General features: G+C 41.6%; 1 protein-coding gene across 4 annotated transcripts in view; it reads left to right on the top strand.

The window, feature by feature from the left end:
* The window catches only part of nedd4l (NEDD4 like E3 ubiquitin protein ligase), a 55,818-nt gene that overhangs the window by 8,558 nt on the left and 20,288 nt on the right, over positions 1-26,972 (top strand). The window contains exons 3-14 of one of the 4 annotated variants that reach the window (XM_030770267.1): positions 6,561-6,642; positions 8,473-8,511; positions 9,254-9,307; positions 18,057-18,107; positions 18,738-18,788; positions 19,925-19,986; positions 20,350-20,452; positions 21,579-21,739; positions 21,880-22,015; positions 22,234-22,422; positions 23,202-23,279; positions 26,489-26,545. In XM_030770267.1, coding sequence (XP_030626127.1) covers positions 6,561-6,642; positions 8,473-8,511; positions 9,254-9,307; positions 18,057-18,107; positions 18,738-18,788; positions 19,925-19,986; positions 20,350-20,452; positions 21,579-21,739; positions 21,880-22,015; positions 22,234-22,422; positions 23,202-23,279; positions 26,489-26,545 — 1,063 coding nt within the window. Of the gene's footprint in view, positions 1-6,560; positions 6,643-8,472; positions 8,512-9,253; positions 9,308-18,056; positions 18,108-18,737; positions 18,789-19,924; positions 19,987-20,349; positions 20,453-21,578; positions 21,740-21,879; positions 22,016-22,233; positions 22,423-23,198; positions 23,318-26,488; positions 26,546-26,972 lie in introns of all 4 variants that reach the window. The other 3 variants (XM_030770265.1, XM_030770268.1, XM_030770269.1) reach the window with 3 other exon arrangements.

The following is a 26,972-nucleotide window of genomic DNA, read 5'->3' as shown; positions in this document are numbered from 1 at the left end:
GCGTTGGGAAAAAAAAGGCTGAAATGCGATTCCCAGAGGTCTTAGACATTTCCGTTATCATTGTAACCTTATAATTTTGACTGATAAATTCAGATGGGAATAAAAATCGACACAGTGGCATTGACAGCTTTGGAGCTTTTGAGTGAGATTGAGACATGAGCAGTAAAGTCAGCACTACACAGACAGGCGTCGCGTTGAATTCTCACTCCCTGACAGAACTGCACTCCTCTGTACTGTTCCTAGCATAGGCGGTGAATAGCCACCGTTTTTGCTCTTGGAACACAGTAAACACCTATACCTGCAGTTTCAACAAATATTAGGCTAAAGTAAATGTTAGAGTTAAAGTAAGATGGGGTGGTCACTTTGCTCTAATGCCAATTTAATCGGAATGAGGGTACCCTGTACTCTTATTTCTATCACAGATTTTGCCTTTCAAACACCACCAACACCATTTCTTGCAATTTCAGCAAATATTAGAATATGTTCGAATCAAAGTAAGATGAGCTGTGGTCATTGTAATGCCACTTAATCGGGTGACTCTGTAACGCTCTCATTGTTTGGTGTAGCCTTCTCTATGTATTTCATTAACATATCTGGTCAGTTGTTTTATTTTGTCCAGTGCTTTGTTCCCACTCCACCATGTTTTTATTCATTTGTATTGCTGCTCAGGCTCTCCCATTGGTAGAACACTTAATTGGGCAAGTTCTGGCCCATCAAAACTGTCAGCTCAGTAAATTTGGCTCTTGTATAGCCTTAGTGGTATAACTGGCAGCTCAGGGTGGCATTAAAAGGCCTGAAAGTGTCATCAAAATGGTCTTAAATTGCATTAAATTAAGTTTGCTGATACCTGCAGATACCGTATTAAACTCTGCTTTGTCCCAACAGCAGGGATAAATGCTTGTCCTTCATGCTCAAACCTGTCTTAAAACAAGTCTGTTTGTTATGCTGATATATGCCTCCAACCTTGCCATTTAGAATCTCACTCATCGACTTTTATTGGATTTTGAATTTATTGGATTATGGCAGGACATTGTCCTTAAACCTTTCTGTAACTTTCTCAAGAGAGGCTAGTAGTGTTAAAAAAAAAAGTAAAGAAAGAAACAAACAAACCCCCTGTGGACCTTCTTCCAAACTTTTACAATGGATTACAGACCTGTAAATCTGTTACTTGGCCATTGCAGATTCCTAGTTAACCCTTTGTGTGATGAACAGGTCAGGTTTAGTATCAAACTCAGAGGTTAAAATAATCCCATTAACCTTGTCAGCAAGGCTCTTTTTCTCAGAAAGGTTTTGAAAAAGCTCTTACCAATTAACAAAGTTTTTTACAGAGACTGGACCTCAGAGTTGAACTTCAGCTGTGGAGTTTTTGCTCTGTCTGACTTTGACACAGTTAAGCATTCTGTATAATGAATATCCAGCTAGATAAACAGACTGCATATCTCGTGTTCTGCGTTCCATTACATAATAACTCTTTGAGGGATGTTACTGTAAGCCAAGACTTTGTTTTTATGGCTTAAGTGAGCAGAGTACTCCACACCTGTGGGCATTTAGAATATTTCCTAATCACACTATAAAGTTTTCAGCAGCAGTAAAACTGTGTTTTTGAAAATGCCTGCGAGTTCCTTCAGGATAGCTTTGTTTTGTTTGTTATGGACTTGGTGAACACAAGGTACTGCACAGAATCTTAGAACATCTCTAGAAAAAAACCTGTTGTGAATGTTGTGTGTTAGTAAACGGCTGGAATGGTTGTGGATAGAATTTTGCATTCACATTATCCTCAAGTGAGATATGTGTTGTACAGTCATACAAAGGTATTTCAGTGCCACAGTTAATCAGTGTGAAATCTTATTCGAAGTATCAGTCCTCAGGATTAGCAGTGTTTACGGATGATTCAGGTCCCTTGCATATAACGCCTTAGCTGACACAATAGTGGCAATAGTTCTGTTCTCAGAAAACACTGTCTATATAGAATTAACAGAATATCGCATGTATTTTTCCTGGTGTCTCTCCTCTGATTCTGTACATGAGAAAAATACACTCTCTTTCAGTGTTTAGAGTTGCACAGTCTTAACAGTATCTTCCACCCGTGGTTCAGACGTCATAGAGCCTCCTGTTTCAGGCTGTATGCTGAGCCTCTGTTCACTCTTATAAGCCTGTCTACTCCAATCAGAACATAGCGTGATGGTTCCTTGCTGAGCAGTACCAGCCTGCCAGTATATGTGTGTGTATTTGTGTGTATTTCTGTGTGTGTGTGTCTGTGTATATTTCTGTGTGTGTCCTGAAGTCCTGCTGCCAACGGATGTACACATACTGACGCATGGAGGCACTCACAGTAAGGTTTTAGGATTTGTGTGTGTATTTGTGTATGGGCGTGTATTTGTGTACTCAAATGTATGCTTGCCTGCTGAGAGCTTGGTGACTCTGCATTCTGTCACATTAAGACGTTTCAGTTACAACAGCCTGCTGCTGTGCCTGTTGTCTTTGTTCAGCATGTGAATGTGAGAATAAGAGAGATTGAAGAAGAGAAGAGGAGGCAATACACTACAACATCAGTCTGAGAATGGGAACTAGAGAGCTACATGGGAAAGGGACAGTGGTAATATTGCGGTGTTCTGTGGTAACTCACGAGTATGTGGTCTAGATTAAAAATATTCCTGCAACGATAGGGGGAATTTGGGGTAGACTTTATGAAGTGTATATTAGCATTACAGTAACGATACAGTAACGATAATTCACATTTGGTGTGCAAAACAGTACCGTCCTAAGCAACACTGGCAGTCAAGGATAGTCACCCTCCTCAAACAATCATAGGCACTTAAGGTGGACATTTAGTCACTCATTCGTCAGAAAAGCTGGAGTTTGAGTTAGGGATGGGCGCAGATACATGGTTAATCATGTGTATACACACACACACACACACACACACACACACAAATCAAATTGGCTGTTTAGAACCCGTCATACAAAATAAAAATGGAGATTAAAAATGTATTGCCCTATAATTTATGTATATGCTAATTATGAATGGGCTATATTTTATGACTGGAGCTGATGATAGAATCTTAATTTAACTGTAGTTTAATTTCATCTAAAATTTGATTTAACTTAAAATTCAAATAATTTAATTTAGTTTTTTCTTAACCACCACCATGTTTGCAATGCCACGGCTGACCGGTTAACTACCCAACATTCCAAAGTGCACATGTGTAGTAAAGTGAGCCCGTCCCTGGTTGGATTGGAACAATGCCAGAGTCAATGTTTGGGATTCACTTTGATCAAAGATGATGGACATATTGTCCCAAATGTAAAATGCAAGAATGAATATTTAATTAAATGTGTAAGGGTAAACATTTACATTTACGCAGTTCTGTGGAATTTATTAGTGGGCTATCTGTAGTAGGCTTCTAAGGGTGCTGATGAAAGATACCTGGAGAAAAAAATCATTCATGGGCAGGAAAAGGGGACTTGTCTTTGTGTAAGGGCACCGTGTTTGAACACGTGGGGGTAGAGTGTGGACGGTGTTGGGTTCCACAGGATAGGATTGGGATGCTGATTGGGCTTGTAGAAATGGTGATGGGGCACGCGAGGACAGAGTGGGGATGGTGTAGGGGTTTATTGGGACAGAAAAATTTCGTCCCCACGCAGCTGTCTAACATGAACCCGACGGCCGCCTCATAAACAACAAATGTGTAAGGCGTGCTGTATGAACCCCTCATTCCAGATAGAAACCTTGGAGAAGAAATGCTTTGGACCGTCACAGAAGCATGAGAAAATACTGTCACAGTCATTACTGTTTGTTTGCAGAAAATAATCATGAGGGCAATTAGAATCCTCATTTTCTGTTGTGGAATCTTAGGAAAGTTCCACCCATAAACCACTTAACTTTCATTAAAACCGCCATGGGTATAGCCAGTGTTTTTGGCTTGAAGCATTTGGAAATTTGTGCAGATCTTGAAAGTATTTTATTCAAAGAATAAAGTACACTGGCCTTTTGAGTGTTATTTATACTCCCATTCAAAGAACCAAGATAAACAGGAATGTGAAGATGATGTAATGTAACTTGAATAAGTTCTGCACTAGGATAACAATGGACAACACAAAGTACCCAGAGATGAAAATGGTTGCTGATTCCTTCACTGTTGTTTAAACAACAGTTCATGGTACTTGGAGAGAACCATTTGCAGTCTAGTTTCCCTACATCTCTGTATTGATTTTTGTGCAAGGATTGTTTAGACACAGAATTGGGTTTGAAAAGTCTCTTGAAGGCTCGCAGAATGAGAAATTCCTGCTTTTTGTTTGGCTCTGTGCTTACTCAGAGTGGGTCATTTGAATGAGGCTTGGAGCATATGAGGACTGTGCATAGCACTGACCCCGAATTTCCCTTTTGTTTGTTCTCCCCCCCCCCCCCCCCCCCCCCCCCCCCCCACCCCACTGTACTCGTTTCACTTTCCAAACAATAAAAGAACTTCAGCATGACTGTTCCCCAAATGGCCCGTCTCCTTGGCGATGGCTGGCACCGTGACCGTCTGTACGGCACCTGAGGTGGCACAGAGCAGTCTTTTAAACTAGATTATGGGACTCTGAGGGTCTTACTTGAGGATAGTTTAATATCCATGTTATTAACAGAGGGATGTGCACAGTTGTACTGAGGAAGACTTTAGCAGGACAGATTTATGCTACCTCTTCTGCTACTGCTTGTAGTCTTTGTCCAGAAGAGAGAGAGAGAGAGAGAGAGAGAGAGAGAGAGAGAGAGGCAGACAGCTAGCTAGATGGACAAATGGATGCCCACTCTCAGATGACTTACGGTACCAACAGTTCCATCCAAAGCCATTGCAGCAGTCAAAACTCTGACATTTAATGTTGCATGACTGAGAGTCTCTATTTCTACCCACCAAAATGTCCTCATTTTTAATCACATCTATGGACCTCTGTCCTAAACACATAAAACCAAGCACCTTCTATTAATTTTTTAATGACTCTGTTAGAGCATAGGGCAGATCCATATGAAAACAAAAACTTTGCACCATGATTTGTGAGTCCAGAAAAGAAATTCAAGTTGTTTTTATCCAAGCAGCAGAGAGACACTTAGGACTAAGTGGCCATTGCCCTTTGCAAAAGAATCTTTGTGATTTCAGTGTTCATACACTTTTGGTCATAATGGGCAAAATGTGGATGATGACAAAGAAAATTTAAACTATTTGGGCACTGTTACTCTCAGGACATTATTAATCATATCGTCTTATCACAGACTTATTGTCACATTTGTATTGGTCTATATAGAGACGGTAGAGTTTCTACTTCAATTATCAATTATTATTATTATCTACTTCAATAATCAAAAGCCTTCCTCGTTAAATTTGTGGCCTTTTCTGAAAAGAACTGACTAATTTCCCTTTTTCAGTCTTGCTAGTTCTTATGATGAAAAACCACTTGTCCATTGAAATGAATATTCCCGGAACGGAAGTGGGCACAGTACGTTGTAGGCACAGTACGTGACATTTTAGCCAGTAGGGGACACATACACATGGTCTTGAGTTTGTTTAGAAGCATACTTCCTTCTGTGTCTGTTGGGTCGGATTTTAACGTATGTACATCTTTGGCAGAAGTTGGTGTGTGTGTGTGCATGGTTCGTGAGTGAGCCCTCTTTTCTCTTTGAGAAGTCTTTGTAAGGTTTTATTTTCCCCTCATGTTTTGCAATATCTCATAAGTGACATTTAAGCCATGGCATTTCGTGTACATGTAATGGACTTCGTGAGTATCATATCAGCAATTCCTACATAAAATTGTCAATTTTCAGTTTTTCTGTCTCTATTTAGCGTTTATTTCTTCATTTTTAGCCCCTTATTTTGACAAGTCTCAGTCCATGCTCTATTTATTCTTTCTTTTTTTTTTTTTTATGGGCAACTCTCTCACTCTAAAAGCGCCGTGAATTTCCTATGAAGGAAATTGTTATTTTCTTAAGTTGAGTACGGATACTGAAAAATGTGACTAATGTACTAATGGCACTAATGTAGCTCTGACCTGACAGCACAGAGGAAGTCGGACGCTCTGAACATTGTTATATGTACATACAAAATGTTTGTGTACATGTATGCCATTGTCAGTGTCACATATTCAAAGTATAAGCCCTCGATTGTACCAGATATGCCTCATTGTGCTTTGTGAGCTGTTCAAAGAACCAACAACATCTTCCTCCCATTGTTCTTTCCTTTTCCTGTCCAAACATTAGTCATTAACAAGTTTTTTTTAAATTCAAATGCCCAGTGGTACAATAGTGTCAAGAGCCTGGAAATGATTTACTTAATTATGGTCCGGCTTGGGTCAAGAAAGCATAAGGAATGCATAAGGAACAAGGTTAATTTAAAACAGTATCGTGTAAGGCTGCAATGAATTTACGATTTATAGTTGTAGAGTTCTCACGTCAGCTGAGGTTTGACTGAATATAAATACAGCCTTGTAAGTGTGAGTCGGGTGGCGTAAGCTATTTCTCTGTCTCTCTGACTTAAAAAGCATATGAGTAATTGTTTTTTTTTTCTCTCTCTTGTTCTCTTTTTTTGCAGCGATCCTTATGTCAAACTATCCCTCTATGTCGCAGATGAAAACCGTGAGCTTGCCTTAGTACAGACAAAAACCATCAAAAAGGTAAGATCTCTCAGCTCTGTCACCCAAACCCAAGAGCTCTCACACTTATGCTGTTAAACTGGAATGAGGCAGCACCACTGTTTTCTCAGTATTTACACCTATTTGAAAATAATTACATTTTTACAGTTCTGTGCTTTGGTAAGAAAATCCTTTTACCCTATTATAACGCGAGTAGAAACACTGTCACTAGAGGGAGCATGTTCACAGGGGAAGTCAAATCAAAACATGCTGGGGAAACAGTTACATATAATTTTATGGCAGGAACAGCGCAGAAGCAGTTGCAGTTTTAGAATGTGTTTTAGTCCCATTGGAGTTACATGACTTATAGATGTAGCATTTGGTCACAGAGGAACAGCTAAATAAATGGAGACTGTAATCAGCATCATCATTACTTTATAATAAGACTGTGTGAGAAACAGCGAAGACTGTGTGAGAAACAACAAAGTGAACATAGCCTCCTCTCATGCATTGTCCTGCCCTTGGCACTGCACACAAGTAGAAACTAAATGAAGACATTGGATCGTCAGTAGTTCAGTTCAGAAACGTGGGTTATCGGTGGAGGTGACTGAAGGAATAGGTTGTTTAAAAAGATGATTCCAGCGGTGATATGCCATTTAGACAGTCATTTAAAAGTGAACAGTGACTATGAGACGGTCCTCTCTCCCGTCAGTACAGCTCTCTTTCTGCTGTGCCAGCGGCTAAGAGCTTTGAGAAAAGTCTTGTATGAGTGCTGATGCACTGTGGTCTCTGTCTGCTCAGGTTATAAATATCTGACAGCGCTCCTCTGTGTGAGGCTGAAGTCTGTTCATTCTCCGGTTTTCAATGCTGCAGCATGTCATAAAATGAGATAGGCCTGCAGTGCTCTCTCTAAGAGCATTATATTCATCTTTGTAGCCTGTGGCCAGTTAGAGCTTTTTACTGGCAACTCGTGTGTTTTAGGCTATACAGACTCTTCTTAGACAGACACATATGAAACCACTGAACGCATGGGTGAACTAATATCGTATTGGGGTCTTGCATGTAAATGTCACTGGATGGACTGGGTACAGACAATTTACTGGTTTCAGTCTGCTTGGTGTACCATGCCACACTATCTGGTGTGTATAAGGGCAAGAGAGAGGGTGAATGAGGTAATATCCAGCTCCTGTATTTACTTAGGGGTTTTTTTTATGATGTATTTCTTAAACAACAGTACAGTGTTTTTGCATGTCATTCCAGAATTATACCTCAAAGAATGTTAATTTCTTTGTACATATTACTGATTGCAAATACTGACTTCAAAATGAAAGAAAAAAGATTTATATCAGCTGCAAAAGTAACAAACAGATGGTTGGCATTGCTAAAAATGATAACCTTTGGAATTTTTTTTATCTGGAGGAAAAACACTTAGAGTGATTGTATGACTGAGTTGGGTGCAATTTCAGCTAGGATGCAAAAAATCTTTATTAATTGGACAGACCCATGAAAGTAGGACAATGTTTCATTCACAGGAGGGTGTGCTTGTTTTTTTAATTACTGCAGGCATTTTAACAAGTTTTTGCACATAGCTATCAAATAGTTAATGGAAAAAAATGTTTGTGTGTATTTGTGTGCATGTGCGTTGCTCCAGAGATCAATGGGAACGCTCCATAGCGGGCATTTAAAATAAAATGACAATCAATACGTCATGTACGGATAATGATCACGGCTCTTTACCCCTTAACAAGATCAATAGTGGTTAACATAAACTCCACCCTGCACTGCACCACTGCTCTGCACCTCAAAGTTTCATGAAGGATCACTTAATGTGCAACAAATTTAGCAATTTTTTTTTTTTCTCTTTTCTTGCAGACTCTGAATCCCAAATGGAATGAGGAGTTCTATTTCAGAGTGAGTATCTCTTTCTCCTTGTCTCAGGTGCCGAGGTGAAGCGTCTCTGTTTCATTCCTCAGTTTTAGTTCAGCAGCTTAAAAAGATTGTACAGGTGAATAATGCTCTCTTGCCCAGCTGTGCAGGTGTCCAAAACACTGTGTATTCCTTGGCACTGACTTGTCAGCTACAGACTTAAATCAAATTAAATCACTTAGCTCCTTGATGCCTCTTAAACTTACCTGTGTTTCATGTCTGTAGCCTTACACAGAAGCTAAATATATCTGGCATGTTTGTTACCGAGCTGCAGAAGGTTTACTGCGCGATTGTAATAAAAAATGAATTGCAGAAATATGTCCCAGCTCAGGAACAATGAAACCAAATGCATTCGCGCCTCATTTATGAGCCCGTTTTCACATATGTGATTTATAGGGGCTGTTTTTAGGTCTGGGAAATTGTTCTACTGTAATTAGAGGGGTTAGCTCACATCCAAAGGAGTTCAAGCTTTGTCACTGACTAGATTTTGCGGGCGGACTCTGGACTGCATTTAGTGGCAAAATGGATTTCAGTTGTCTTCTATGAAATGTTTTGCACTGAAATTAAGTCCTTATGTTTATGTTTGTATGCAGTTGTTCTGTGTTGTGTGTGCATATGCTGACTGTGTGTCTGTTATAAATGTATTGGTTTGTGTGTAAACACACATCCAGAATGCGTACACAGCTTGCCCTAATTTCATGCCCCTCTCTCACTTTGGTATATGCAGGTCTGCCCTCAGAACCACAGACTTCTCTTCGAAGTGTTTGATGAAAATAGATTGGTAAGAATCTTTCAGTCACTTAAGATATAATTATTATAAACACTCCTAGCATGTCCTTGCAAAGGTAGTCAACAGTCTCGTGTCAATGAACTTGATATTTCCTCCCATTTTGTAGCAAGTTAATTTGCATGTTCTATGTGATCTGAAATATCTTTTCGCAATTGTAGTCATCTCTTATTTAGCTGCTGAAAACCACAAGAATGAATCACAAGTGATGCAGTTTTTTGTAAAACAAAAGGTTGAACTCATTTCCCCTGCCTTTTGACATGTGTACTTGGTCTGTCAAATGAAAGCTACTCATGTAATTACATGAAGATCTATTGAAGTTTTGTGACATAAGCCCATTTTCCCACATGAACTCCGGAGAACGTCTGGAGAATCAGGTCCAGACGTTGTTCGGAGTTGCCCTTTCACACATGTAGCACGCAACAGGAGATTGTCCGTGGCAGACGCGTTCTCACCTACTGGAAATACTCCGTTTGGTTTAGACGAGGGGTGGTGCCTGGGTAGAGCATGGAGGACGCAGGGCATGACGCAAAAAGTACGCAGTGTTTTGTTTGCAGCACATCGAAGATGGCGGACAAGGCTACTGACTCATCCATAGCGATGACTGTTTTTGTGTTGATATCAATATTAATCAGCCCTTACTGACAGAAGTCCCCAAATCTCGTCGTCCCTCCAGTTAGACATTTTCGTTGCCGTCTTCGTGGAAATGACCCTTATTCTTCACCCTCGGATGTTTGTATTCTTCCGGTTTTGCGCCAGTTGCATGATAGAAACGTCATCAACAAGCCCACTCACTCGCTGTGAACTCTCTGGACAATGACCTGCTCTATTCAGACATGGACTTAATGGGACATTACACGGACTTTGTACTAGGGAGCTGGAAGGGTAAAGTCTCGTTAATGTTTCGTCCAACTGATTCAGACATTTGCGTTCTCATATGCAGCTCCTCCGGGTAATGTCTAGATAAGTTCAGGGTTGTAGTGCATGTCTGAAAGGAGCTAAAGATTCAGTATTGATTAAGCTGGCCCCATTTTCTTGCATCAGTGGGTTCAATAAACTTTAAAGCTGTGCTGTAAAGAAATATTTTTTCCTTGTTGCGTTTGCCATCTGTTTGAATGTGTTTGCTCATTTCTGGCTCCATTAAATTTTAGGTTCCAACAGCCGAAGCCCTGTATGTTGAATGCGGTTTTGTAGAGCCTGTTTTTCAAGAGGCTCCTTATGGACACAATAGCCACTTGTACTCTTGGTGTCTGGATGGAGTCAGCTATAAACAGTTTGTTTGTGCTGTTCCACAACCTCCTGACTGTATAGTAATTCTTTGATGAGTTCTCCAAAAGAATCCTACTTTTTAATATTACTGTCCTGACCAGTACCACTGCACATGTCACAGTTCTTTGCCATTTCACGCTACTTATATATAATGTTACAGTTGGATTAATCAGCGTAAATCATATACTAGGTGGCTCGACCCAGGCAGCTGGACTCTGATTTATGTGTACAAAAGAAAAATGGAAGTTGAGGAAAAGCGCTCTTGTCAATTTCATTTTCAAGTTTACCTTTTTAGTTCTGCAGAAAGTATGGAAACTGCCTGTCCACTTGGTAGCTTGATGACTGGCTTACTTCAGATGATTGTCTTTTAGTGATCATTAAGATTTTTTGAGGTGAGACAGTTTTACATACAAGAAAAACTGTTGATAGGGTCATTTGAGTTCAGTAAATCTGTTAGAGAAGAACAGTGGGTAAATGTGTCTGTGTGTGCCTATTTTAGTTGTTACAGCCTCCTAAGACAAGAGTTTCTGTTTCACTACCTGATCCTGGCATGGTGTCAGAGTTTCAGTATAGAGTACAACAAGACTCTGGCTTTTTCCTTATATGTCTCAGAGGCATGGACACCCTGTCTCACGGCTGGGATGCTGTCATATCAATGAGATTTCTTTTTTTCTTTCGGGCTTATGCTTTTGTCTGTCTGCCTCTCTCTCCCCTTTTCTCTCTGTTTCTGTTTGTACCCTTGTATCTATAACAATTTGTTCATCTTGCCCCTTAACTGGACAGTGTTTCTGTCTTTATTGTCCCACACTCTCCCCCTCTGTCTCCCTCTCTTTCACACTCACTCTCTCTTCTCTCTCCAAATTTTTTTTCTGCCCCCACTTTATATGGAGCATTGTCTTATTTCACACTTTGAGTACCTGCTCTCGACCCTAATGAATTCTCAACATGGGGTTCTGACTTGGAGAGCTGATGTTCTGTACGTGACTTCACTCTGCTCCAGATAGATGAGATGATGTGTCTGTGTGTGTGTATGTGTGCCTGTGTGTGTGTTTTTTTAAAGTTGAGTGAAAGTAGATCACGAAGAGGAATTTATCAGTTTTACAGAGCTCCTTTTTGGTTTTGTCAGTAAAGGTCCTAGCTCTACTCCTGTTTAAACGCCCTCAATTTGTGTGAAACAACATACGGAAGAGAGAGAATTGCCAACAATTCAAAGAAAATGTTTATTGTTGGCTCAGTGGCAACGAGATGGTGTCAGTGGGTACATTTCTCTGGATATAAACCCACACACAGTACTAGCCAGCAATACTGCAGGGCAGAAATCAATGTGCAAAATCTCCAATCAGACGTAATGCTTACGCCATGCTTTCTCCTTTCTTTTGTTCTGAGGACGCCGATTAAACACCACCCTTCACCATGCACATGTGTGGAGACCTTAACAATAACCCCTCTCAGGGCACTCATATACACTATCCAGAGCATTCTTTTGCTATGAGTGTGTTTTTCCCACCTCCCTCTGGTGTGCTGTGAAACACTGAGCTGTCATTGCTATGGCTTGTTTTTGCCACACTGGGTGTGTGATACAATTGCTCTCTGGAGTCACCAGAACAAAGCTGCCACTGTATGAACTGTTCCTCTGAGCCCACATTACAGCAAGCTTTATATCATCCTTCTGTATCATCAAAACACCCTGAGTATTACTTGTTTGCTACTTGTGGCTGTAACTGGAGATTGTGGTTTTAACACTTTCCACTATGATAGGACTATTCTAATATTTGGAATTTTGACAGAAGTCTGTTGATTGGCAAAGAAAGAGAAATCTCAAGAAAGTTCAAAAGATTCAAGAATTTGTGGATGAGTTATGATCCCAGTGATCAGTGACTGTGGTAATGATGCACCACTGATTGATCAAATTATTGGCTTTGTACTCGTTAAGTTTTTATGTGTTGAGGGTTTTTTTTTGTTTTTGTTTTTTTTTATAGTGGCCTTTAACACTGTACTTGAAAGGTGGAATAAACACTGGTTTATTTCTTTGATCCCTTATGAAATGAGACTAAGACTGTGTTATGCGTCATTGTTCATGTGTTGAAAGAGAAAGAATTCCTTTTCATTGTTAAATGCTCCCAGGAGTGTTCCACAGTGCACATTTCCAAGACGGAGGTCTCCACACTGCTGTTGAAACACAGTGTTCTCGTGGTCATTAAATTGAGTTAGAATAAGAAGAAGAAAAAGAAGAAGAAAGCTCAATATATGTCTGTCTCCTAATCCTCTTACTCAGGCTGTTGTGTCTGAATTTCCCTGTAAGTCTTTATACTGTTTGTAGGTGGTCTGTCTGTTGACCCACCTTTGGTCATGCTTGACATGATTAGAGAAATGTACCCTGCAAAGCGAAATCCAGAAGTTTTTAATGATCCTCAGTGTGCGTAGGATGAACAGACGCACAGATTTATGGCTGAGCAGAGTGTACTTTCTGACTCAGCTGTTCTCTCTCTCTCTCTCTCTGTCTCTCTCTGTGTGTCCCACCCCCAAGGACCTTGGCTATCCTGACTGATCAGTAGCAGCTGAGAGCAGGCCGTTTAGGCCTGGCTTTGATGGGGGGGCGGGTTGTTGTGGGCGCCATCTGGGTCACATGACCACAATCATCCTACCCTCTACAGTGTTAGCTGGAGTGCCGGGAGCCCTTATCCAATCATGCCTGGAATGCTGCTTGTCACTTGGGCTATTTCTGCTGTCTGTCGCTATCGTGCTGCTGCACTAACGGTCTCGCAGATGAGAAACTTTTTTTCTCCCTCTCTGTCTCTCTCTCTCTCTCTCTCTCTCGCCCGCTCTCTGGATTTCACTTGCGCTCTCCAGACCTTTTTTGCTCTCTTTGGAGTTTGTGGGCTGAAGTTTTCAGCTCCCTGGCGAGACTTCTCTTGTTACTGTGGAGTGAGTCGTCGCGTCCTCACTTGCCTTTAAGTAAGGAGAGAAATAAAAGAGAAGAAAAACAGAGAGGAAAAAAATCCCAGACAGAAACAGGATCAGGCGAACTAAAGAGTGGGAAAGACAGAATCAGCAGGAGCTGGATACTGAAATAACGTGAGGCTGTTGTGAGACAGAGCGAGACGTGAGAATGTCTCACAGGCTGAGGCTGTACTTTAGCTCAGGGCGCAGTAACACTGCTCCTGAACTGGAGGAAACAGAGGAGGTAGCCGAGGACGATAACGGTAATGGTAATGAGAGAGGCTTGAACGGCGCTGGAGCCATGACATTCCACATGCAACCTTCCCGTAGAGTGCTGCCGAAGAGTTCTGCCACTCCAGCTGCCATGGACACCTCACTCAAACGCAGCTCATCCATGTTCATTCCTCAGCTGCAGAGCCAGGCTGAACCCCGACCTACAAAAAGCTCCTCCATGCAGATCTCCCTTCAGCGCTCTATGCCACTGCCAGATGACACCCCGTCCCTGGACCCTCCACCAGATTACCCCCAAGATCCAGCCCCAGCCTACACAGACCCAAGTGATGGATGGCCCTTACCTCCTCCTCCAGCATACTGTAGGAGGGAGAACTCAGTTTGCCCTACTGCGGACCAGAATCACCAAGGTACAGAGCCTGCATTACCTAAGAGAAGGGTGTTCTGTGTCAGGCCGTATGAGAGCCAGAACGGACATGCCACTGCATTCGTACCTAATGGAGGCTCTCCTGGGATTATATGCATCCAAAGGAACTCTTTGGATGGGTCAGATACTCCTCAATTTCGAATTCTACCTTATAGCTCTGAGGGCCTAAGCGGTCCACGTCGCTGGTCTGTTCAGCAGGACTTAGATGGTGGTCCAGGAACTCAAAGACTTGTCTTTCAGCTTCAACAAGACCAGGCCAGATCCCTGAACAACACCTCTGAGCAGGAGTCTACTGATCTGGGCTTCACCAGTTCCAAGGGAGGTCATATAGTGCGATATCCTCGGATCCGACTTGAGAGGAGCGCCTCGCAACCGTTGCAAACAAGGGGAGTATCCATGCGACTCGGATCTATGCCAGATCTTCATGCCCCCAAATCAGATATGGAGACCCAGAGTGAAGTTGCGGAGGACGGAGCTCAAGGCTGCACTTTTAAGATCAGGAAAGATCAGAACTCAAGACAGCCCAAGTTTAAGATCTACTTCAGCCAAGGAGGTGATCAGAGCCCTAACTTAGCACAGGATGTCAACTTTGGAAAGAGTCCTAAAAGGATAAGCCCACAGGTAATTAGCTTTACAAATCTGTGGTGAGGCCTCCGGTGACTTTGGTAACGGTGATTATTTATCTAGATAGTAATAGTAGTTGGTTTAACTGAAGTTTGATCTTAAGAGTGTAGTTCTTGCTAGCCAGTTGTTTGAGCCGTTTCAGGACTTGACTTGATTCTACGTCTTGTGTGACTTGCCAGAAAACATGGTGACATCTGTTAAAATAGTCATCTTATATGTAATTTACCAGTTAAAAGGTTTAAAAATGAGAATACAGTGAGAGGTGAAGTGGAGGGATTTTAGGGGAGGGTAACAGGAAAGAGGTGGCCACATTCTGGGAAGTGAGAAGCAAAGAAGTAGCAGGCCAGGAGCAGGACCGAACCACAACATCCTTCTTTTCCCAGCCACAGGCATGCGAGCTTTTACACACTTCAGTGGATTCTCCTGCTTGGGGGAAAAATTAAGGAGGCTGGAAACTAGATGCTTTGAATGTTCACAGATGTATCTGTGCTCTTGGGAGTGCTCATCAGTCTTTTCCTCTCTTTAAGAGGCCTGTGCTATCTTTAGTCCTCTGTCAAGTTGCTGTTGTCCCTCTCCCTTGGCCCGGTCAGTGTCAGATTAGCGTAGCAGCTGCTCTTATGGCGATTAGGATCTAGTTGTCATTAATACCGGAGGGACCATAAAGAAGTTTAACAAGCTATCAGTGTCAACATAGAAAAATTCAAGAAGTATTTTTTGCTCAACAACAGCAAACCACTGAAAGATAACATATGTTGGAAAAATTCTTTTGTTTGCTGTAAAGCATTATATTTGCTTTGTAAGACTCTTATGAGTTTTGGTTGTTATGGTTTTGTTATGAAATTGTTATAGTTCATTAACTTCAGGAGGATGATAGTGCTTGTAATGATGATTAGGCAAGTTGGTCAGAAAGCATATTAGCCTGTAGAGATTCATTTAGTTTTGCTGGAATAATAGATTAAGCTTGTTTTGTGTTTGTGGGAATTTAACTCATAAGTGATATTTATAATTTGAGAGAGAACACCTCACCTTGTATTATGGTGTGTTGTCATAAACTGTAGGCAGCTACTTGCAATATGCAGATAAATGGTGCTGGATCATTTTAACTGCCACTGCCAGCTTTGAAGATGACAGAACTCAGGAACCTGGTAACGACACTTAAATCCTCTGTTCTGTTCCGCGTGGAAGGAGGGGTGCGTCAATTTCCAGTATCTGTTTAAAAGGGGTTGCCAGTAATGAGACATGAGCACGTCTGAATGACTTAAATGTGTGTTTGTTTTTTCTAATGTAAAAGGCATTCCCATGTCTCATCGGTGTCAGCATCGCTAAAATCACACATGAGCGCTTCAGCTGAACTATAAGCATGATTGTGCATCAACACATTTTAATACAGGAACAGAAAATTCCTGGGACTTGGGCAGTGTTCTTTTTAGTCTTCCCAAATCACAGGTCCTTTGCACATCTCATCATTCCTCATTACTCTGGATTTAGCTGATGTGGATAAAGCTGGGCTATGAGTGGCAAAAATGTTCTTGAAGTCCTTGCTGACAAAACTCTTCCTGGTGCCCCAGCAGGCGATGATGCTGCTTTAAAAAGCCTGCACAGGTGACATGGAGAACAGAGAGAGACTGAGTAGCCCTTTCTTTAGAATGGCCCACTTTAGTGCTAGTCTGTTGGTGCAGTTCAAGAAAGAGTTGGTTATATTTGAATGGGGCTCCAGCTTGTTTGAGCAGTTGTGGCTGTTTGGAGTTTGTTGTTGGAACTGTTTTCAGATTCCCCTTTCACATTGTTGTTACATAGCATTGAAACCAAACCTTATCCACTCGGAACTCCCAATTGGGGCTCAGCTAAGAAAACAAGGTTCCACCTGCTGTAGGGGCGTCTGTGATGCCCAGCTCGTCTTTCTTTCTCTTTTCTGTTGTCGAATTTTTGATTTTAGCATATCTCTACTTTTAAGTAAAAGAGTACTTGGGTGTTTTGTGGGTCAACTGGTTTTTGCTCTTAAAGGTAGTGAATTTTTGGTTCTCTTCTTTTGTACTCTCTCTCACACACCATCCCTGTAATGTGGGACAGAGAGACAGCAGAGAGCTTACCTGTTGACTTGCTTGTGACTCAGCAGTTCAACAGACAGCAGTCTCTTAAACAGTGCGTTGTGGGAAAAGGACAACTGAAGTGTCGACTGAAATAAAGACTGACTGAGAAGTTGTTTCTTTTAACCTTGAAGATTCTGAATGCCCTACAGACATGATTCAGCTTTGCTTTGAATAAATAAATAGAGTTGTTTCTTTGACGATAAGGCCCTTGCCGGTGCCTTGCCAAGATATCCGAGTGCCAGAATTCCAGAGGGTGACCTTTGAGATTTTACTGCAGCACCTACTGCTTCTTAATTTTCAGAATTTTCCTTTACACAACAGGGTAAACTGACTCACCCTTGTGTAAAGGAATGAAACAGAATAGATGACATAGTAGTAGTCAGTAGTAGTTTCATGCATAGTGATCTAATTTTCTGGGTCTTTTCTTTGTTTCAAGATAGATTCCAAATCAGACTCCAAGCACAGGCTGAGAATGTGTGAGTTGAACTCTCAGGGCTCTCAAATTAAGTGACTCATTCATAACCCCTTAACTTTGAATGTCATTACTGCAAGCTGGAAAATACATGCACAGTCACTGTTCTGGTACTTAGTTGAGCACAGTGGCTAAATGTCATCAGACAAAGCCAAGGGTTGACGGTGACATTAACACAATAGCTAAACTCATTCTGATTATAAACCATTGTACCAAACTGGACTTTTCCAGTATTCATTTACCCAGTTAATGTGTCTTTGTCTTTTGGAAGGTAATATTTGATTTAGTGCTGTGCAGTCCCCTGACATAGCTACTGTTGGCAGACCGTGCAATTCTGTTTTTAAAGTGGACGGAGTCATAAGTTATAGTTGAACGTTGGGTATAAAGAGTTATTGTCACATTTTGTCTTGAGTCTTAGATTTGTGTTGGTGATTTCCTTCCAGTTTCCTTGCCCATTTTAACTTTCCTTTACCTAAGATAATAAGATAATATGACTGGCACTCAGTTTGATCAAACTTAAAAAGTCCAAAATGATTAAAAAAAGCAAACAACCATAAAAAACAAAACAGTGAACAAGCAACACTAGTTGCAACACAGTTAAATCATTACCTTTGGTTAAAAGAAGCCCCGTTGGGCTGTGTGTCCTGTGTGCCGGCCCCATTTGTTTAAACCAGTTTATTCCGTATGCAGGCGCACTTTGGTCATGATCGCTCCAAGAATGGCCTTTTCAACTTCGGACAGGTAATCAACTGGGCCAAGTGTGACTCAGCCACATGCCGATCAATTTCAGAGTTTGGCTTTTGAAAAAATGGGTTTAATGGGATCATTTAACTTAACACCCCACCCCTTTACTTTATCCTCACCACCCCTCTGCTCTTCTCAAGTGGGCTGATTGGGTTTTTACACTTTAAAGTGATGGCTTATGATACAAGCAATGCTTCACTCTATCTTTTCCTTCCCCCACGTCCTCTCTCTCTCTCTCTCTCTCTCTCTCTCTCTCTCTCTCTCTCTCTCTCTTTCTCTCACTCTCTCTCTGAGCATGCTGCTGATCACTCACATAGTCATTGCAGGGTCATGCAGGTGTGTAATTCTTCTTGTGTCTGTGGTTTTCCCCTTCTGAGCCCTGCTGGAATTGAGTTCCTGTTCCACTAACACAGAGCCAATGTTTTGATTTACATTGTTCTAACGTTCTCTCTCTCTCTCTCTCTCTCTCTCTCTCTCTCTCTCTCTCTCTCTCTTTCTTTCTTTCTTTCTTTCTTTCTTTCTTTCTTTCTTTCTTTCTTTCTTTCTTTCTTTCTTTCTCTCTCTCTCTCTCTCTCTCTCTCTCTCTCTCTCTCTCTCTCTCTGTCTCACACACTCACACTTTCTCAGACCAGAGATGACTTCCTTGGACAAGTGGATGTGCCTCTTAACCATTTGCCGGTGAGTTTGCTTCCTGTCTGTATGTATGTGTATTCATGTGAAATGAGGCCTATGGATGGGATAGCACATAAAAGAGAGAATGTGAGTGAGACAGTAGGAGAGGAAAGACGGAATTCTCCCGTCACGTGATCAGGACTGTTGTAATTAGACAGCAAAACACTGGCGCCCAGGTCCCTGTACGGAGTGGAAAGAAATCCGTGTGGAATGTAAACAGCCGGGCTGGTGTTGTGGGGCAACCCCTGGGGCTAACGGAAAAACTACCCCTGTTTAAAATGGGATACACCTCCAATGTGCTCCCTGTCTATCATGGCGATGCTGACAGCACTCGAATTTGCAAGTGCATTTAACACCGTCTTGAAAAGTGATTTCCCAATTTTTTTTGCTTAACTTGATCGAAATATAATGACAAAACAACAAATGATTTGAAATGAAATTATTTAGTTTTTTTTTTTATTCCACTGAAACAGGATGAAAATTCATCATTCCTTAACACATGATTTTTTTTCTAAAGCCCAGATGGTTATAACAGAGTACCTAAAAAAATCAATTCCAGAATTTTGCTTAGAAAGTCAAGTTGCAGCTTCACTCTGGTCTGCTCTAAGGTTCACATGGCTTTATTTATTCTAACCTGCATCATTTTTTTAATAAATGATCTTGACCAGTCTTACCTGTGACTGAAGATTATACTCTACTTACTACTGCAGCTCTTTCTTGCAGTTGGAGTAGTAGTGGTAGTAGTAGTACTTACTGCTCAGTTTCACTAAGCGCATTTTATTTGAAATAAAGTAAAACTTATCTGTTTTGGAGCCTTCCTCCCCCCCTTCCCCCCTCCACTCCACATATTTTTGGTCTTGGGCACTGCAGTATGCTGATTCCAGTGATTCCTCTGAAGCCACTAATGACAAGCTCCCCTTTGCCATGAATATACAACCTGTGGGCTGTTGAATATGTAACAGGAGAGCCGTGTTGCATAAGACTGTATGGGACATTATCCAAGAGCCTGTTGCCCCAGTCCCTTCTCTCTGGGGTTGTTTGCCTCTGCTGTTGTGTATGAGTTGTATTTTCATACGTATATACATTTTTTTCCCTTCCAAAACTGTTTATACATTTGTGAATAAGAGTGTATTTGTTCATAGACGGAGGATCCAGCGATGGAGCGGCCATACACATTTAAAGATTTCCTCCTCCGCCCGCGAAGGTCAGTTGTTCAACGTTACTACATAGACCCGTTGTAAGGTCCACACGTACACTCAGAAATATGTTGGTTGCTGTTCTCAATGGTGTAGATGTTTTTGTGAACCTGTTCTGATGATCTTAGTAGTTTCATATTGGGTTAAAACCTGGCTTTTCGTAGGCTTTTTCTTTGATTTGACATTTCATAGATATAAGCCAGTTTTGAACTGGAACTTAACAGAATTTAGGACTTAGGACTCAAAGCCATATAGACAGTTGGTTACTGGTTAATACGTTTGCTTTGCATGCACATGTTATTTAAGACCTTTAAAATGTGAATACTGTTGGGGTAAATGTTACTGTAGCTGTATGTTTGTGTTTGTTACAGTCACAAGTCCAGGGTAAAGGGTTACTTGCGGCTAAAGATGGCGTACCTGCCGAAAAACGGGGGACAGGAAGAGGAGACCACGGACTTGAGGGAGGAGGCTGAGGTAAGGCCTTATGCTGCCAACCAGACGGGACAAACCGTCTGACCTCAATATCGCTCTCTTCTGCTCTCTGTCTGATCTCCAACACTCTTGCTTCTTTCACCGTCTCTGTTTTTTTTTTTTCTTTCCATCTCTGGCTGTGTCTCCCTCCCCATCTCTCTCTCTTTCTTGTTTTTTTTTTTTTCCCTACTTTTTTACTTCTGCTCTCCTTGACTCTCTGTGTCTACTGATACAGCCCCTCTCTGTTTCTCTCACTTTCCATCTGTGGCTCTCTCTGTTTCTCTTCTCTGGAAAGACAATTTAGTCATTTCCCCTCATTTTAAGAGAAATATGATCCTTTGGAAAACTCACAGATTTTATGAATGTGCTTGTGTGTGTGTGTTCATCTGCGCACATACACATGTGTATTTGTGTCTGCACACAGCTGCTTAGGTTAATGTGAAAGGTAGACAGAAAACAAGATGACGTATGAATTCACAGAAAATGACACGTTCCTGAGAGGTGACATTTGGCTAAAATGGCAGAGTAACTGAGAGTCTCAGTAAAATGTCACTGGTGCCACCTTTGACCTCTGTAGTTTTTATAAAGATAATCATGTGTATGTGTGTGTGTATATATATATATATATATATATATATATATATATATATATATATATATATATATATATATATATAAGCAGATTAGCCTGTTTTTAATAGCTGTAATGCAGGTCTTTAGATCCTTCTATTTCAGTAGATTTTTTCCCCTTTTTTTAATTACGTTTGGCATAAGAGTGTCTACTGTATTTCCCTCCATCTTTCTCTGTCTCTCTCTGATGTGTTCAATTGATTGAATTAATTTAAATTCGTTTTAGAACTATGACTATGTAATTGCATCTTCCGGCTTGGAACAATTAAGCTAATGTGATCAAAAATGCATTTGTCTGGCCTCTCTTTCCTTTGTCTCTCTCTGCTTCTCTCTCTCCCTGTCCAGCATTTCCAAACAGTTTTGCCAAAGCATGAAAAATATAGTAGCAATGGTAACATTCTGAAAAAGTAATCATTTCTCTCTCTTCCTCTTCACCTCTCTCTCTCTCTCTCACTCCTGCTTCCCTGTCTCTCACTCTCGTTCTCTCTCTCACTCTCAGGGCTGGGAAGTTACAGACTCTGCTGATGCAGGTTCTCAGAGAGCCCAGCAGCTCCTGCCTCCTCTGCCTCCAGGCTGGGAAGAGAAGGTGGACAATCTGGGACGCACCTATTATGTGAATCACAACAACCGCACGACACAGTGGAAAAGGCCCAGCAATGTGTAATGGACTTAGAAGTCTTAGAACTGATGGCTCTGTGTTACTGCACATTCTTCGTGCTGCTAAATCGTGATGAAAGGACTTTTATTCTAAATGGGAAGTGTAAAGCTGCCAGTGACATGAATGTTTTTCTCTGTTTTAGGGATGTGGTGTCGGAGACGGAGAACGATAACCACATCCGGCAGATTAATCAGGAGGCTCACCGAGTTTTCCGCTCCCGCCGACACATCAGCGAGGACCTCGAGAACGAGCATGTGGACGTCAGAGAAATGGACGATGTGAGTTTGACCTCTGAACTCTTAGCCCTGGGGGCTGTTTTTTTGAGGGGAGTAATGATGGAAAAAAAAGTCTTAGTGAATAGAGACTTTAGCACCTCAGAATAAAATTTAAAACAGCTTTTGGTTTGGTTTTATCCCACCTTTTTTGTTGATCTAATTCACTTTCATCGGTGTAGTGATAAGTGGTGTGCAGTGCAAATGAGTCCGTCTTCTTGCAGTCATGGGAGCCAATCTCTGAAGAGGACCCCGCTTTGGTGGGGGATACTCTGAGCCAGTCGATGTCAGGCCCCACCTTAGCCACAGTTGCACCTCAGTCCAGCTCTCAGGAGTTCTCTGACGAGATTAATTTACGTCTCTCTCTTACTCCTGACACAAATGGAGAAATACCTGGACCCAATTCTGCAGTGGTAAGAGCTGTGGACAAATACACGCATGCTGTGTAGTCAGTCAGGGGGTCAGCTGAAGAATTTTATTGGAAGTTTGGAGGAGAAACTAGTTAGAAGATGGGGAAAAAAAAAAGTAAGAGAGAAAGAGAATTTAAAAGAGAAACAGCTCTGTGTAGATGTTTATGATGAAGTTCATGACCATTCAATCCCAACTGTCTTCACTTGACTTTCTCAGATCAAGATAGTAGTCATCCTAATAAAACAAGACTGTCTTTAATAAAGGTGTAGCTGTTATTGCTGTGTGCTGTTTGTGATCTCCCAGCTGAACCCACAGTGTGACTCTCTATAGCAGACTCACGCTGACTCATTCTGCTTCTGAGTCATTGTGGGGACTGTGCTGGGGATCTGTGTGGAGTGGAAAAATTGAGCTTTGCCAGGGAAATGCCTTTGTTTGATTTGTAAAATTTCTGTGTCTTTGATTGCAGTCTCCATGCATTCACCTCATCAATCTCTGTTTCCCCCCCCCTCTCTTTTCTGTGTTCTCTCTCTTTCTGTACCCCACCCCTGTTCTGCTTTCTCACTTTCATCTCGGCCTGTCTCTTTCTTTCTGTCTGTCAATCTGTCTTCCCTTGTTTTTTCTTACTCATTTGCTCCCTTTACCTCTCCATCATTCTTTGTCTGTCTCTCTCTCTGCTCTACTCTTTCTCTCTCTCTCTCTCTCTCCCTCTCTCTACTCTTTCTCTCTCTCTCTCTCTCTCTCTCCCCTCCACCCCCCCCCCCTCTCTCTCTCACTCCAGCAGAGTCATCTCTCCTCCAGACTGCGTTCTTCCAGTATGACAGACGGAGTCAGTGATCAGGCTCAACCTCCTCCTCCCACGGTACACTCCCCCTCCCCCTCATCCACCTCTTCCTGTCAGCCTCCTCACCTCACTCTTTTCTGCATGTGGTGATTCATTCACTTGCTGTCTCTTTCTCCTTACTGGACTGAGTAATGTCCAGCATGTTTCTGGGCCAGTGCAAAATCACACGTTTCAGCTGGAGAAAAGTGTGATTTGTCTGGCGATGCTGTAACAGTGCTGCAAATCCAAGCCTGGTGCTGTAGTCACAAATGCTTTTTGGCCAGGATACTAATATTTCGCTTTAAAATAATCATGAAACACTCAGATAATACCAGCATCTTACAAACTGCAGTTATGAACAGCTACTTCTTGCCCCGCGCGTACACCGGCAACGACAACAAGCGACAAAGTGTCCGGAAGTCGTTCATTCCCAGTGGTTGCAGGGCTACACTGAACGACATGGTGCAGTGAGAAAATCGCCACAACTTGGCGACAAAAAAAAGCTGAGTAAAGTTCAGCTTTATGCAAACTTCAACTTTTAGCAGCGACGGCCAATCAGAGAGCAGACGTGTTCCTCTTCTGTTCTTTCGTTGTGAAACATTTTCTGAAACTTGAGTTCCTATATTAGCATTTCAGTTCAGTTCAGTGAGGTTTAATCAAGTAAATGGTGAATTTAAGCAGTTGTCAGTGATGCTAAAATTCCTCATGAACAGTACATATCTGAATGTTTATGAGCGGGACTTTTGTAAGTGAATTAGCTAAAATTAAACTGTTCAGATAAAAATCTCCTTAAGTTTAAGTTATTAATTGGTGTTAATAAATATATATATATGTATATAGGATCATATATTAATAGGACTGCCCTTCAGAAAATACAAACATACAACGCCACGATGAATATAGCAAAGATGATGTAAATATAACAAATAAATAAATATAAAATATAATATATGTTTTTAATAGTAGGCAACATACAGTGACGCTGCCAGTGTGAGCGCAGGGTTACATCTGAGATATGACATCAAAATAAGTTTAGGGCAATAATTCAATGTCTGAATGTTCAGGGATAGTAATGACGTTCAAAGTACTATTTTGTAATTGTGGGCAACAATATTAGTAATTATGTCATTGTTGGAATGGTCTTGGTCATGTGATCTGTGTTAGAATGTGAGTCTGACTGCAGCAGACAATACGAGGAAGCAGGAAAATGTCAGTGGAGCGCAGCCATCTCTGTGCCAACACAGGGGAAGAGATCTCATCAATACATGTTACATGACTGCTCTCTCGTTTGTTCTTGGGGACAGCCTTAGTGCATGCTTATGGTAACGGCTTTAGGGGAGTGTCAGTCAGCTTCATGTCAGTGGCTTTGGAACTTTGCTCCCATAGTTGCAGTGGTCTTGCAATGATCTCTCTTTGCTTCTGCTGGGTGTTATTGTTTTCCTCTAAATGTCAATGGTGTAATATTCAGGTCACCCACAATGTGCCCTCGTTTGGGTATCCATTTCTACCTTGTTCCCTCGACTTGACCTAAAATCTCCCAGTGAGTGTCTAGAGTGTCTAGATAATATTTAGGAACATGTTTCGTATCAGGGTAGCTCTGTTTCCTTTCGGCTTCAAAATTCTTGAGGGTTAGGTATACCTTTTTACCTGTAGCTTTCGGAGCAATACAGCAAGCTGAGTGGTTGAGATGCCTGTAGCCTTAATGTGACGTGGCTCAGATCTGCGTTTGGATATTTTTAGATATACTTGCAGTGAGCTTCCTGAGTCACCCTGTATCGAGACACGTGGTGTCTTTTTACTGGAGAGCAGCCCTGATTTTCTCTACATTCGTGAATCATTGATTCAGAACACCTGTTCCTATATTTGCAGGCCTTCATTGGAAATGTTTTGAAGTCTCTCTTTTTGAGAAAAGTAACTTGGTCTCGCATTTTATTGCAGTCTTAAAAACTGGTCATTAATTTGCCATCTTGACAGCATTGGAGATTTACAGTCACACCTTCACATATTTCAAGTTACACACTGCTACATATTTTTTGTTATCTTGAGCCTCATAGTATGCATGTTGTTCTGTTCGCTGAAAGACTTCATTCGATCCTGTGCCGTCAGTAAAGTACAGGGTAAGAGTATTTTATGTGTAGGGACAATAATGACAGTACTGGGTGCATACTGTGCTGACTGCTCTCTTGGTAGAGAAAGAGAGAGAGAGACACGGAGACAGACTGTGGGAACTGTGGATGAGAAATTTGTCATAGTCTCACCATATCTCATTGATATTAGCTGAGTAGGTGGTGTCACCTCCAGCACAGAACAGTCAGTCACAGTGTTCATTATGCTTGAGAGATTACACGTACATCGTTTGGTTTTATATCCATTCTTTGTCATTGTCAAGGGTGACGGCAGTGTTTATTCATATTTCCTCTCTGCGATTCTGCCTCACCTACTTTTTGAAGGTGATTCTGACAAACAGAAAGCAGCTGGTCATGACTGTTGAAGTCTTTTATTTTGTGTGCACTGCTTTGCTGTCAGTAGAGAAAAGCTGCCATGTTTTATTTTTTCAAACTATTGTGTGTGTGTGTGTGTGTGTGTGTGTGTGTGTGTCGTAATACTGTGTTTTAAACAGCCAACTGTTTGGTTTTTATGTCAGACAGAGAATCAGTTGTGTTTTTGGTGGAGCCCTGTCTGTGTCTTGTGGAATCACTGTGAAATTATGATAAGTGGCTGACTGATTGGAATCAGATGCAGATTAGGGTTCAGTTGACTTGGTAATGGCAGTCTGTCTAATGTGATTTAACAACCACTGGTTGCACAAATAATCGCAATTACCAACACTGCCTCACAGCTTTCTCCATTCCACTTTCCTCCCACACCCTGTAATCAAATCAAACATGCATTCAAACCCAATCAAACACACTCCACAAAGGTGATTTAAAAAAAAAAAAAAATACCTCATACATTTTCTCATGTGGTTTCTTTTGGTCCTGTCTATTTCTTACTGTTGATTTTGGACTGCTCTTCATGTTGGACCCCGTAAGCCGTCTTGCCCAGCACTAACCACAAAAGCTTCAGCCCTCCTCCCCCAACACCCCTGCCCCCACCCCCCCACCATTCCTCCCACCTACAGCCTCGTCCCTCTGAAGCCTCTTTCCGATTTTGCCCCTCCCTAATATTTGTCCTACGTGGGGCCCATGGCTCCACCCACTCTCATTCTAAAGCCCCCAAGTCTAAAAGCAGCTGTTGTTTGCCTCCAGAGCTCCCAGCCCAGACGCAGCCGAGCTCAAACCGTCACTGGCGTTGAGGAACCTATGGTAACGTTCCTCTGAAAACATACTGTACATTTATACACACCCATTCTACCCATAAACTTCACTACTCCTTTGATTTGATATACAGTTGTTTTTCAACCTTTTGCTCCCATTTATTTTCAGCCAAATCATGTCACAGAGAGTGTAAGGGTTTGTGTTTTTTGGGGGGGGAACAGCAGGGTGGTGTCTTTTTCAGGACACTGCTTATTATTCCCTAATGGACAAAACGTACACAGCATGTTTATTTTCATCAAGTCAAATCCACTGCATATATTTTAGGCATGTTCCTGAGTCAAGTAGGTGTCTCATCTGGATTGTGCTTGTGTGTCTGTGTGTGTGTGTGTGTCTGTGCGTGTCTGTGTATGTGCATTCTTCTTGTATTTTTGAGTGGTGACAGCAGCATCACATCAGCCCCGCATCATCCAGTCAT

This window comes from Chanos chanos, chromosome 3 (assembly GCF_902362185.1).
Source record: "Chanos chanos chromosome 3, fChaCha1.1, whole genome shotgun sequence".
Taxonomy (NCBI): domain Eukaryota; kingdom Metazoa; phylum Chordata; class Actinopteri; order Gonorynchiformes; family Chanidae; genus Chanos; species Chanos chanos.
The sequence above is the reverse complement of the archived record's forward strand: the minus strand, read 5'-3'. Positions and strand labels throughout refer to the sequence as shown.